At 51.3% G+C, this 12669-nt stretch overlaps 1 protein-coding gene across 1 annotated transcript; it reads right to left on the reverse strand.

The window, feature by feature from the left end:
• Window positions 1-297: 297 nt before the first annotated feature.
• On the reverse strand, window positions 298-10836 carry LOC116422806. The gene is made up of 2 exons (XM_031962483.1): window positions 10775-10836; window positions 298-3247 (listed from the first exon to the last, which is right to left on the reverse strand). Exon 2 carries the CDS (start codon window positions 1564-1566, stop codon window positions 589-591), a length of 978 nt encoding a protein of 325 aa, XP_031818343.1. The 5' UTR covers window positions 1567-3247; window positions 10775-10836; the 3' UTR covers window positions 298-588.
• Window positions 10837-12669: the final 1833 nt, after the last annotated feature.

Genomic DNA, 12669 nt, shown 5'->3' on the forward strand with positions numbered 1-12669 from the left:
ACTGACTGGGGCGGTGCCTTAGAGCCCAGAAAGTCAGAGCTGGAGAGGAACCTCAGGGACCCAAAATCCAAACTGATTTTAAGGACTTCCAGACTGAAGCTCAGAAAGCGTTAATTAGGCTGGGCTGAGGCAGGTCTGAAGAGAGGGTTGTTCTTGGTTCATGGGTCAACTCCCCCGACTCTCCTTTCTTGTTCCTTTCATTCCCCCAGCTTCTTCTCCTCTCATCCCTTTTCTCTGTCTCTCCCTCTATTTCTCCCACTTCCCTCCCCGCCACCCTCCCCATTCCCTTCTGGGGAATCAGTGGGAAGAGGAGCTTTGATGTCATGGTATCATCTGGCCCAGAACAAACCTCTTGTTCCTTCAGGGGTCCTGCTGCTTTTGATGGATGAAGCCCTAGGTACCCAGGCAGGCAGACAGACAGACACAGACACCCAGGCCAAAAAAAGGCTCAGCTTTAATGTGCTGAGTCCCCAAGGGGGAGAAAAAGGGGTGAACACGTGTGGGAGCAGGGCTAGGGAGAGGCTCATGGTGGGTGTGTGGGCGGAAGGGCAGGGGCAGGAACAGGGGGCTGCAATTTGGGACCAGATGCTATAGATTAGAGGAAAAAACCCTCTTTATCTGGGGGCCAAGAGCCTGAATTTGCAGGCCCGGCTCTGCCAGGGCTCCATTGGCGTGGGATCTTTGCGGGGTCCCCTCCCTGCTCTGGGGCTTGGTGTTTAAATGAGGGTCCCTTCTGGCGCTGGCATTCTGGAAATGTCTGGGATTCTGCTGATCCAGAAGTAAACAAAGGCGGGAGGAAGGGCGCTGGGAGAGTTCGGCTTTCCTGACACCTCTCGGGTAAAGGGAGTAAAAACATGACGCTCCTCCCTCCCAGGGAACCTTCTGGGCACCTTCTGGACCTTTTCTCTCTCTCCCCTCTCTGCTTGGGGCTGCAATGAAAGCCTTCTTGTCATGCAAGCCCTGCCTGCCCCCCAGCACCCCAAAGGGCAAGACTGTGGGCACCCCCTGGTCATGCAGCTGACCTGACCCCTTCCTCGGTGCCACGTGGGCGCCTTCTGTCTGTCTGCCTGCCTGCCTGCAGCCCTCCCTGGCGCCAGGAGCTCTGGGGGAGGGCCCCACAAGATCCCCATTGTCTGGCTCTGCCCAAGGGGAGGGGGTGCAACCCCATCCCCTCCGGGTCCTTCCTCTCTTCTCCCAGAGTCCCCCTCTCCAGATGCCCCGCATGGAACAGAGCCACGTCAGGAACTCCTCAGGTGTGCTGGGCGAGAGGCGCCCAGCCCACTGCCGCAGCAACCAGGCGGGCACTCCCTGGCAGTGCCATAGAACCCCAGGTGCACAACCAGCCTGCATCCATCCCTTTGTGTGGTCTCTGTGTACACCACCCAGTCCTAGGGGTCCAGATGCCCAGGGGCACACGTGCTCACGGGCATGGCCCCCCGGTGTACCCCTGTGCACACACACACTGGGGACAGTCACACACACAGAGCCCTCTCTGTCCCAGGCACCCGCACCCCTGGGGCACATAATCCCCCCACATCCAAGGGTTCCTTGGGCACCCAGCCCCATCCACAGAGACCCACGGGCATCCCTCCTGTACACAAAGGCCCCACACACTAGGCAGACCAGAGAGAAAGGACACCCAGGGACCCTGCTGCACCCACACAGAGCTCATACACCATGGGGTCTATGGACACCCCAAATCCCACACAGTGTTCTGGCAGGGGGAGACACCCACAGATACACACCCCTGTGCCAGCATTACACACTCTCCTGTGCCAGCCTTACACACACACCCCTGTGCCAGCCTCACACATGCACACACTCCTGTGCCAGCCTTACACACACACTCCGCTGTGTCAGCCTCATACACACACCCTTTTGCCAGCCTCACACACACACACACCCCTGTGCCAGCCTTACACACATACTCTCCTGTGCTGGCCTCACATACACACACACACCCCGGTGCCAGCCTCACTCACTCTCCTGTGCCAGCTTTTCCCACACAGACATAGGGGGGATGGGGGTCACCAGCAGCTCCCCGAGCCCTCCCCTTAGGGAGGCACCCCGTGGCAGGCTGGAGGCCGGCAGGAGGTGGAGGACACTGGGCCGCAGGAGGGCCCGCCCTGCTCCGTCTCCTGGCCCCTCCCGCCTGGCAGAGCAGCGGCCGGCGCGGCCTGTGTGTCCATGCTGGGCAGAGCTGACGCTCCAGTCCCCTCTACACGCACCGATCCATGCTCCAGCCGGTTACTCTGCGACGGCGGCCACACAGGGCCGGGAACCTGTGGCAGCCACTGCCAGGGCAACAGAAGGCGGGCGGGCCGGCAGGAGGCCCGGCTCCAGCTTCCCTCAGAGCCGCCCCCGGGCTGACCGGTCCTGGAGGGAGGAAGGCCGGAGCTCTCCTGCCCGTCTCCCCCTTCTCCAGCAGGCCTCTGCCCCCTGACCTGGTGGGGCTATAACCTCCAAGGGGCACAGAGCCAGAGCTCTCCCATGACTCCCCCTCCCCCCCACAGAGTCCCCAGGGAGGGGGCGGGGGGGGGGCCTGAGCCCACCCCACCGGCTAGCTGCCCTTCTTCGGGTCTGACCTGCCCAGGCCCCCCCGGCGCCAGTCCCTTGCGGCTGAGATCTCAAAAACTAATTCTCACTCAAGTGTGAAGGACTGAGTGGCTCCCCTCCTTCAAGTGGGACCAGGAGTTTTTGTGAGTGGAGGGAGCTTAATGGCGAGCAGGCGGCCTGGGGCGCTGGGAGGGACCTTGGTGCTGGGTTCGAGTCTCCACTTGGCCCTTCACAGCCTTGACCATCTTCCCCTCCCTAGGTCTCCATGATTTCTCCTGCTATTAAGGGAAGGACCCGATGATCTCTAAGGTCCCTCGGACTGCCAATCTTGGGGCTGCTTCCACTCCCCAGCCTGCAGGGAGCTAAGGGCCTGCTGAACGGGAAGCACCCAAACGGTTCGTTATTGTGTTTCCCAGGCCCACACCAGACACAAAGGGGAGGATCCCTTTAGTCCCCCATTTCCCTGGGAAGACATTGTAGGCTAGCTAGGGACCTTATGGCTGGCTTGAGAAATTTCTCTCTCTCAGAACGTCTTCCCCTAAAAGCCTGAGATTCCACCATTAGAAATTCTTTCTTTGGACGTCATACTTTGCTCTCTGTACAAATGCAAATCCTTCAGGGAGCTCCTAAAGAATCATTGAGTCATTTGTGTCTTAGTATCCATAAGTCGACTGGATTCTTGTCTTCCTGCCTGTGAATGACAAAAGGAAGAGAGAACAGAACTGAAAGGAAAAAAAAAAGAAATATATATTTATATATGTTATATATGTTTATATATATAAACAAAGGCTATATATATATATATATATATATATATATATATATATATATATACACAAAGGCAATCAGGTAGATAGGGGCTGGAGGGCTGGACCGGGCATCTGAAAAGCCTGAGTTCAAATTCTGCCTCCCATATCATCAGTGAATAGGGCTAAGAGCAGTTATCTTACAGAGCTATTGTAAAGTGCTTTACAAACTTTAAAACACTAAACAGAGCTTGGTTAGTATTTTTATTATTACGGAGGAGGTAATAAGGAAGCCTTCCCCCATGACATTCTTACCAAGCCAAAAAATCGATTTTAGAATCAGTTAATGTCAGAAAGTAGGAAGATTTGAGAAAACCGGAATGGGCTTTGGATCAGAGAGCTGGCAGGAAGTTGAGCTCATAGAATAGTACAGGGGATCTAACCTAAACTCTCCATTTTGCTGATAAAGAAACTGAGGTCAAAATCACAAAAAGATCTCTTCTGATTCTTTCTGGGCAATTAAGTTATTACAGTACACCAACCGGGACAGGGACTGTAATTTGCAGGGAGAATACAAGCACTATTATTAGCTATAACTGCATAGAATCAGTGAGGGGCAAGGAGCGGGGTGGGATCAGGAGACCTAGATTCTCGGTCCAACTATGTCCCAAACTCTCCGGGTGAATTTGAATAAGTTGTAAATATATTCACTTAAAATCAGAGTCTTTGGGGCATCAAGGTTGCACACAGGATAGAGTGCTCACCTTCATGAGTTCAAATAGACACTAGTTGTGTGACCCTGGGCAAGTCACTTAACCCTGTTTGCCTCATTTTCCTCATCTGTAAAAGGAGCTGGAAAAGGAAATGGCAAACACTCGAGGGTCTCTGCTAAGAAAATCCAAATGGAATCACAAAGAGTCAGACAATTCTCATTCTTTATATAACTTAAAAGGTAGGAGAGAGAGGTTTGGACAAGATGATCCCTAAGGTCCCTCCCTCCCCCATATTTTATCTTTCTTATTACTCTAATGATCCTCTTAGTTTTAATATCTTCTAAGGGCCCTTCCATCTCTGACAACCTCTGTTCTAACATTCTATGCCCTAATGGGCCTTTTAGCTGAGGTATTCTGCACTTCAATGTCTCAGTTCTAATATTCGGTTCTAAGGGCCCTTCTGGCTCTCCCAGCTTTCACCTAGTCTGTGTTCTAAGGTCCCTTCTAGTTCTGACATTTTATGTTCTAAGGGCTCCTTTCCCAGGATTAATATTCTCTCTTCTGCTTAACATTCCTTGTTCTAAGTTTCTTCTCAGCTCCGACATTCTAAGATCTCTCCTAGCTCTGACCTTCTTAGTTAGTAAATCAATAAGCATTTATTAAGCACCTACTTGGCACCTAGTGCTGGGATTACAAAAAGTGGAAAAAGATACCCCTGTCTTTAAGGAACTCTAATTGGAGAGACAACTAGCAAAGAAATATATACAAAGTACATAACGGATAAATAGGAGGTAACCAACAAAGGGAAGGCACTAGAATTAAGAGGGGTTGTAGAAGATGAACTTTTAACCAAAAAAAAAAAAAAAAAGCCAGAAAGTAGAAATGAAGAAGAATGGTGTTCAGGTGGCGCAGTGGGTAGAGCACCAGCTAAACTCAGGAGGACCTGAATTCAAATCTGGTCTCAGACACTTGACACTTCCTAGCTGTGTGACCCTGGGCAAGTCACTTAACCCCAATTGCCTCAGCAAATAAATAAATTAAATTACATTTAATTTAAAAAGAAAAAGAAGGATGATGTTCCAGACATTGGGGACAACCTTCCAAAACACCTGGAGTGGAGAGATGAATTGTCTTGTGCAAGGAACAGTCGGATCGGTATCACTGGATCAAAGAGTATGTGACAGGGAGGAAGATGTAGCAAGACTGAAGAGTTAGGTGGAGGAGGAACCAGGTTAGCGAAGGCTTTGAACAGCAAACAAGATTTAATATTGGACCCTGGAGGTGATAGGGAGCTGCTGAAGTTTAGTGTGTGGGGGTGACATGGTTGGACTTGTGCTAAGGGAAATGAGTTTAGGGACTGAATGGAGGATGGATTGGAGGCAGGTAGACGCCCCCCTCCCCCAGCAGGCATTCGCAGCAATAAACAAAAAATAATCATAAGTAAATGAAAAATAAATTACAGCAATAATCCAGGCACAAAATGATGAGGGTCTGCACCAGAGGGGAGTATCAGGAGAGAGAGGAGGCTGTATTCCAGAGACATGACAAAGGTGGAATCAACAGGCTCTGGCAATACATTGGATATGGGAAGTTGAGACTGGTCTTGGTCCTAAGTCTATGGGACTAGGAGGATGGCAACAGAGAAAGTTAGGGGAAGAAAAGTTTAAGAGGAGTCTCTCTTCTCTCTCTGTTTCTCTCTCTCTCCTCGCTTCTCTCTTTCTCTCTCTCTCAACAGATTTGAACCCAGGTCCTCCTGACTTCAGGGCTGGTGCTGTATCCACTGCACCATGCAGCTGCCCAAGGGACACACTGAATTTAAGATTTCTACTGGACATCCAGTCTGACACATCTGAAAGATGGTAGAAGTCATCAGAGAGTTTGGGGCAAGATAGGTAGTTTTGAAAATCATTAAATCTCTAGAAGTTGATAAGATCACTGTCGCATGTTCTGAGGTCCCTGCCAGCCATGACATTCCATTTTTAAGGTCCCTTCAAGTTTTGATATTCCACGTTCTAAGTTTCCTCCTATGAATAATATTCCAGGTTGCACTAAACTTAGTGTTCTCTGTTCCAAATTCCCTCCCAGCCCTAACATCCTATGCTCTTCTTTTAAGCCCAGAATCTCCTGAGGGAGGACCCAGAAGCAAGGGATGAGGAAAGAGCACAATCAGACCATGTCCAAACCCATAGGCCACAACCCATCTCCAGCCTTTCCCCACCCTTTCAGCAATACTCCCATCCCCTTTTCCACAAACCCAGTTTCTCTATTTGATGGTAAGAAACTTGGTTAAATCAGATGGAGACCAGACACTTAAACCCAGGTTCACAGAATTTCAGAGTTGGGTGGAGGGTAAGGGAGAAAGGCAAAGGAAAGAGTATTAAGCACCTACTATGTGCCAGGTACAGTGATAAGAACTTTACACATATTTCATTTGATCCTCACAAGGATCCTGGAATGTAGGTTCTGTTATGATTCCCATTTTATGGTTGAAGAACTGAGGCAGACAGAGGTTAAGTGACTAGCAAAGAATCTTAGAAAGTATCTTCAGCTGGATTTGAGCTCAGTGTTTCCTGACTCAGGAGGGCATTCTATTCATCTGCTCTGACAACTACTCATCAAATCTATGTTTAAATATCCCCAAAATGACTAATTAGTTGGTAAAGAAGATAAAAGTCAGGAAGACCCGAGTTCAGATCCTGCCCAAAATACTCACTTAGCCATGTGACCTTGGGCAAACCACTAAACTGCTCTCAGCCTCACTTTTCCTCATCTATAAAATGGGGATAGCAACAGCATCTTCTTTACAAAGTTGTTACATCTGCTTTCCCACCAGATTAAAAAAGTAAATACTGCTTTATGAATTTACCCAGGTGCTCTCTAAGTGCTAGCTACTGGTATTTAGCAGCTTGTTGTTTGGGGCAGCTTTAATTATTAGCAAGTTTTTTCTGGTATTGAGGGGAAATCGACACCAGCCCACCCACCCCCTTCCCTGCCTGCCATTGTTCTGCCATCTGGGACAAGCAGAGCAAGATTCCCCTCCCTGCACTTGACGGCCCTTCCGATGTTTGAAGACGGCTCTCCTGTCCCTCCTGGGCCTTCTCTTCCCTCCTCCTCTCAGCTGGTCCTCATATGGCCTGATTTCTAGTCTCCTCCCCTCCTGATTGCTCTCCCTGGAAGAGCTCCAGCTTATCTGGGTCCTTTTTACATCCCTGCCAGGGGCTGTGCATTACAAAAGTGGAATCAGCAGAGCAAAGGTGCAGTCCCAAAGGAATGACTCTCTAATGGTGGAATCCAACTCTTGGAGGGGGGGAGGAGGCCGGCAGGGAGAGCTATGGCGGCTGCGTGGCCACCTCGCCCCAGAAAGGTGAGGGAAGGAGGCGCAACTCCGCCTTCCCAGGGTGACCTTGGACGGGCCCTCGCCTAGGAGGGCTGGATTAGACTGACAGCTACTTCTGGCTCTCCCTAGGACCCCATCTTGGCGCTGGGCTCCTTTCCTCCCTGGGAGCACCTCCCTCGCTGTCTGAGCTTGTTTCCCAGAAGGCACCGGGGTGGGCCTGGGGAGTCTGAGCTGGACTTCTGCTCCTCGTTACCATCCCTCCCAGGAGGCTGGCCAGCCAAGGGCAAGCAGATGGGGGAAAGGAGGGCTCCCGGATGCTCCCCCTTTTCCTAGCCCCGCCCCAACCCAAAGGCCCGGGCTCTGGGCCTGCCCACCGGTGGGGAGCGGGAGGTCCTGACCGATGGCGGCACTGGCTAGCCAGGCTCTGGTCAGACCACTGTGTGAGCTCAGCTCTTGGAGGGGCCATTAAGAAATGGGCAAAGGTTGCTGTGTCTCCATGGAGACCAGACGGTGAGTGTGTGGATCTCGGGTGAGAACTGTGATTAGTAAATGTCAGCAGTGCCCGGCTTCCTTTTAAACTGCCCTCCCCTGGCACAGTGCAGAGACAACAAGCCAGAGCAGCCGCGGGGGCTGGGGGAGGCCAGCCTCCTCACTACCCAGCATCCTCTGGGGCCTTCGAGGGAGGGTAGACTTCCAAATGGACTCAGGGGCCCAGAACCTTTGGACCCATGTGGTTCTGCCTCCCTAGAATCCAGCACCTCCTGATTGCACCACCAGCCTCTGAGCCCACAATCTGCCTGTCCTTAGCCACCTCGCTCCATGCCCTCACAGTGCCAGGGAGCCCAAGACTGTTTCTTCTGAAAAACAAGAAGCATCCATTAGTGAGAACTTCACAGAGCCAGTGTCAGAACCAAAGCTTTAGAAAATGTCGGAGCTAGGAGGGGCCTTAGAATCCAAGAGGTCAGAGCTGGGAGGGGACTTAGAACACAGAATGTCAGAGCTGGGAGGGCCCTTGGAACCCAGGATGTCAGAGCTGGGAGGGCCCTTAGAACCCGGGAGGTCAGAGCTGGGAGGGCCCTTAGAACCCAGGAGGTCAGAGCTGGGAGGGCCCTTAGAGCTCAGGATCATAGATTTTAAGCCAGAAGGGAAGTTCAAGATGATCTGATCCACCCTCTCCTCATTTTTGAGATAAATATACTGAGGCACAGAGAGGTAAGTGATTGGCCCAAAGTCACACAGCCAGTGAAATGTCAAAGCCAGAGTTTCAGCCCACACACCCAGACTCCACATCTAACTCTGCTTTGTGTTTCCTCAAATATGCTAAATTATGTCAAGTGCTTTGTGTGCCCCAAATGCAGAAATACTGTGTATGTGATTCAGGAACCAAGCGCGGTCTCTTTTGAGGGCTGCCAGTGGGGAGCCCTCCTCTGCCCTCTAACCTTTACGGAAGAGGAAACTGAGGTCCACAGAAAAGAAATGATTCATCCAAGGTCACATGGCTAGCAAACAGTGGGATCAGGATTCAAACCCAGGATCTCTGCTGCTAAACCAAGGGCTCTTTCCACAGTGTTGCAGGTCTGGGTCACAAGGGCCATGGGAAGAAAAATCTGGCTGGGAGGGAGGGAGAGGAGCTCCAGAAATGAGTCAGAAGAAGTGGATTCTGGTCCCTGTTTCTAGACTAACCCACTTCCTGTGTGACCTTCTGAAAATCAATCTGCCTCTCTGGGCCTTAACTGACCTATCCATAAAATGGGGATCAATTTCCACTCTTTTGCTGAAAACAACTTAGCCGTCATATCCAACTCATCTTTGCCCCATTTAGAATTTTCTAGGCTGAGATACTGGAGTGGTTTGCCATTTCCTTGTCCAGCTCATTTTACAGATTGAGGAAACTGAGGCAGATTGGGTGAAGTAACTTATACAGGGTCATACATTTACTAAGTGTCTGAAAGTAGATTTGAACTCAGGTCTTCCTGACTCCCGGTTTGGGTTTCTATCCACTGATACCTAGCTGCCCCAATTTCTGTTCTGTCTAGTGGAAAGTAAGAAGTATCAACAAACTGGAATTATGCAGCTAGGGATGGTAGTGGTGAACAGGAGGGGTGTGTGTGTGAAGATCTAGATCCCTCCATCACTGATACTTCCTCTTCTCGTTTATCTTCCCCTTTTCCTCTTTTCCTTTTTCTTTCCCTTCCTCTTCTCTCCTTCTCTTCCTTTTTACATTTCCTTCCCCTTCCTCTTCCCCCTCTCCTTACCTTCTCTTTCCTCTTCCCATTTTCCTTTTTACCTCCTTCTCTTTTCCCCTTTCCTTTTCTTTCCCTTTCCCTTTCTCCTTTCTCTTTCCCTTCCTCTTCTCTCCTTCCTCTTCCTTTTTACATTTCCTTCCCCTTCCTCTTCCCCCTCTCCTTACCTTCTCTTTCCTCTTCCCATTTTCCTTTTTACCTCCTTCTCTTTTCCCCTTTCCTTTTCCTTCCCTTTCCCTTTCTCCTTTCCTTCCCCTTTCCTTCCCTTTCCCTTTCTCCTTTCCTTCCCCTTCTCCTTTCCTTTTCTTTTCTCTTCTCCTTCCTTTTCCCCTTCCCTCCTTCTTTTCCCCCTTCCTTTCCCTTCCCTCCAAACCCTGGATTGGGACACAGAGCTGGATCATCATTCTAGCTCTGCCCCCAAGCCCGGAGACCCTGAGCACGTCACAGCATCTCAGGGCCTGAGGGGGCCAGAGGCCCTCTAAGCCTGCCCGCAAGAGACCCCCGCTGCCATCTCCCCCATTCCCGGTGATCACCACCCACTCCCCACCACCAGAGGAGCTCTCTCTCTCGGGCCGGCCCTCCATTTGGGCAGTTTGTCTTGTTTGAAGCTGCAATCTCCCAGAGCCAGGCCAGCAGCCCTTGGCCTCTCCCCTGACTGAGCTTCCTCTCTCTTTTCCAGGCTAAACATCCCCAGCTCCTGCAGCCCATGTTCTTACTCTAATCTTTCCTAAGCAAAGGTCTGACTGGCCTTCTCCCCTCCTCAATAAACTGCAGTGGCTCCCTATCACCTCCAGGACCAAGTACAGCCCTTCCCAGCCCAGCCCCCGACTCACACCTGCCCACAGGTATGCTTTCATCGGTGACCTTGGCCTCCTGGAGGTTCCAGGAACAAGAGGGCCTCCATCTGTTCACTCCTGGTCTTTTCCTCAGCTGTCCCCCAAGCCTCTCCTCACCTCTGCCCCCCTCTGCTGCCTCCAAGCTAAAACCCTGCCTCCTACAGGAAGCCTTTCCGGATTCTCCTTGATTCCAGCTTCTTTCTTCTTTTAATTATTCAAGCTGGTTTTGAATATATCTTCTTTCTTACAGGGTTGTTTGTATGTTTCTCCCCGATCAGATTGTAAACTCCTCCAGAGCCTCTGCTCTCCTCTTTCCCTTTCTTTGTATTCCAAATGTACTTACTTATTGCAGTATCTGACCAATAGTAGGTGCTTAATAAATGTCCCATCGACTGAGAATCAGTTTCTTCACCTATAAAATAAGATAGACAAGATTAAAAAGAATTATTGCCATTCGTCAGAGCTTTTAGGGTCACGGGTCCTATTCGGGGCTGGAGGAGATTTCTGAGAACCCTGACTCCAACTTTCTTATTTTTACGGATGAGTAAACTGAGGCCCAGGGAGATCAAACACATTGTCCAGGGTCACACAGAGGGGAAGGTCAGAGGCAGGGCAGGAGCCCCTCTCCAGACCCCCTGCTGAGGCATTCTCACAGCACCCTTAGGCCCTAAGTAAGGAAGGGGCCATTTCCCCTGTTTTATAGATGGGAAACAGAGTCAGAGTCAAAGTCCTGCACCTTTGTTCTGATCAGAGGCTCACACTGTGAATTGTCTGCGATTCTTGGAGGCCATCCGGCTCCAGGTGGGGCTGGGGGAGCAGGAAGACCTATGGGACCAGAAACTTGCCCCAGGTAGCTCTGAGGTCCCCAGGCCTGTCACACCCTGGGTCCCAAGGCCCCTCGGGTTCTGCAGCCCTTCTGTCTATCCCAGGCAGCATCCTGGGCTGCCTGGGGGGTTAGTCTCTAGCCCAGTGGAGGTTGGGGATGAGGAAGAGCCTCCCTGTGCCTCCCCTTCCTTTTTGCCTCCCCCTCCCTTTGTACCTTCCCCCCTGCCTCCCTTTTCCCTTGTGTTTTCCCCTCCTTTTTTCCTTCCCCTCCTTTTTTTCTCCCCCTTTTCTCCTCCCCCTTTTTTCTGCCTCTTCCTCCCCTTGTGTTTTCCCTTCTTTTTGCCTTCCCCCTTTTTCTGCCTCCCCTTCCCCTTATGTTTTCCCCTCCTTTCTGTCTCCCCCTTCCCTTGTGTTTTCCCCTTTATTTTGCTTCCCCCTTTCTGCCTCCCCCTCCCCTTGTTTTCCCCTCCTTTTTTCCTCCCCCCTTTCTGTCTCCCCCTCCCCTTGTTTTCTCCTCATTTTTTCTTCCCCTTCCTTTTTTCCTCTCCCTCCTTTCTCCCTCCCCTTCCCCTTGTTTTCTCCTCATTAGTCTCTCCCCCCTTTCTGCCTCCCCCTCCCCTTGTGTTTTCCCCTCCTTTCTGCCTCCCCCCCCTTGTGTTGTCCCCTCCTTTCTGTCTCCCCCTCCCCTTGTTTTCCCCTCCTTTTCCCCTCCTCCTCCCTTTTTCCTCCTCCCTTTCTGTCTCCCCCTTCCCTTGTTTTCCCCTCCTTTTTCCCTCCCCTTCCTTTTTTCCTCCCCCCTTTCTGCCTCTCCTTCCCCTTGTTTTCTCCTCCTTTTCCCCTCCCCCTTTCTGCCTTTCCCTCCCTTTGTTTTCCCCTCCCCTTGTTTTCTCCTCCTTTTTTGTTCCCCCTCCTTTTTTCCTCTCCTTCCTTTCTCCCTCCCCTTCCCCTTGTTTTCTCCTCTTTTCTGTCTCCCCCTCTCCTTGTGTTTTCTCCTCCTTTCTGCCTCCCCTTCCCCTTATGTTTTCCCCTCCTTTCTGTCTCCCCCTTCCCTTGTGTTTTCCCCTTTATTTTGCTTCCCCCTTTCTGCCTCCCCCTCCCCTTGTTTTCCCCTCCTTTTTTCCTCCCCCTTCTCTTGTGTTGTCCCCTTCTTTTTGCTTTCCCCCTTTCTGTCTCCCCCTCCCCTTGTTTTCCTCTCCTTTTTTCCTCCCCCCCCTTTTTTCCTCCCCCCTTTCTTCCTCCCCTCCCCTTGTTTTCTCCTCATTTTTTCTTCCCCCTCTTTTTTCCTCCCCCTCCTTTTTTCCCTCCCTCCTTTCTCCCTCCCCTTCCCCTTGTTTTCCCCTTCTTTTTTCCTCCCCTCCTTTTTTCCTCTCCCTCCTTTCTCCTTCCCCTTCCCCTTGTTTTCTCCTCCTTTTT

This window comes from Sarcophilus harrisii, chromosome 3 (genome assembly GCF_902635505.1).
Source record: "Sarcophilus harrisii chromosome 3, mSarHar1.11, whole genome shotgun sequence".
NCBI lineage: Eukaryota > Metazoa > Chordata > Mammalia > Dasyuromorphia > Dasyuridae > Sarcophilus > Sarcophilus harrisii.

Coding starts and splice junctions, on each gene's coding strand:
- LOC116422806 (XM_031962483.1), bottom strand. CDS start 1,566: ATGGGGCTGGGTGCCCAAGGAACCCTTGGATGTGGGGGGATTATGTGC.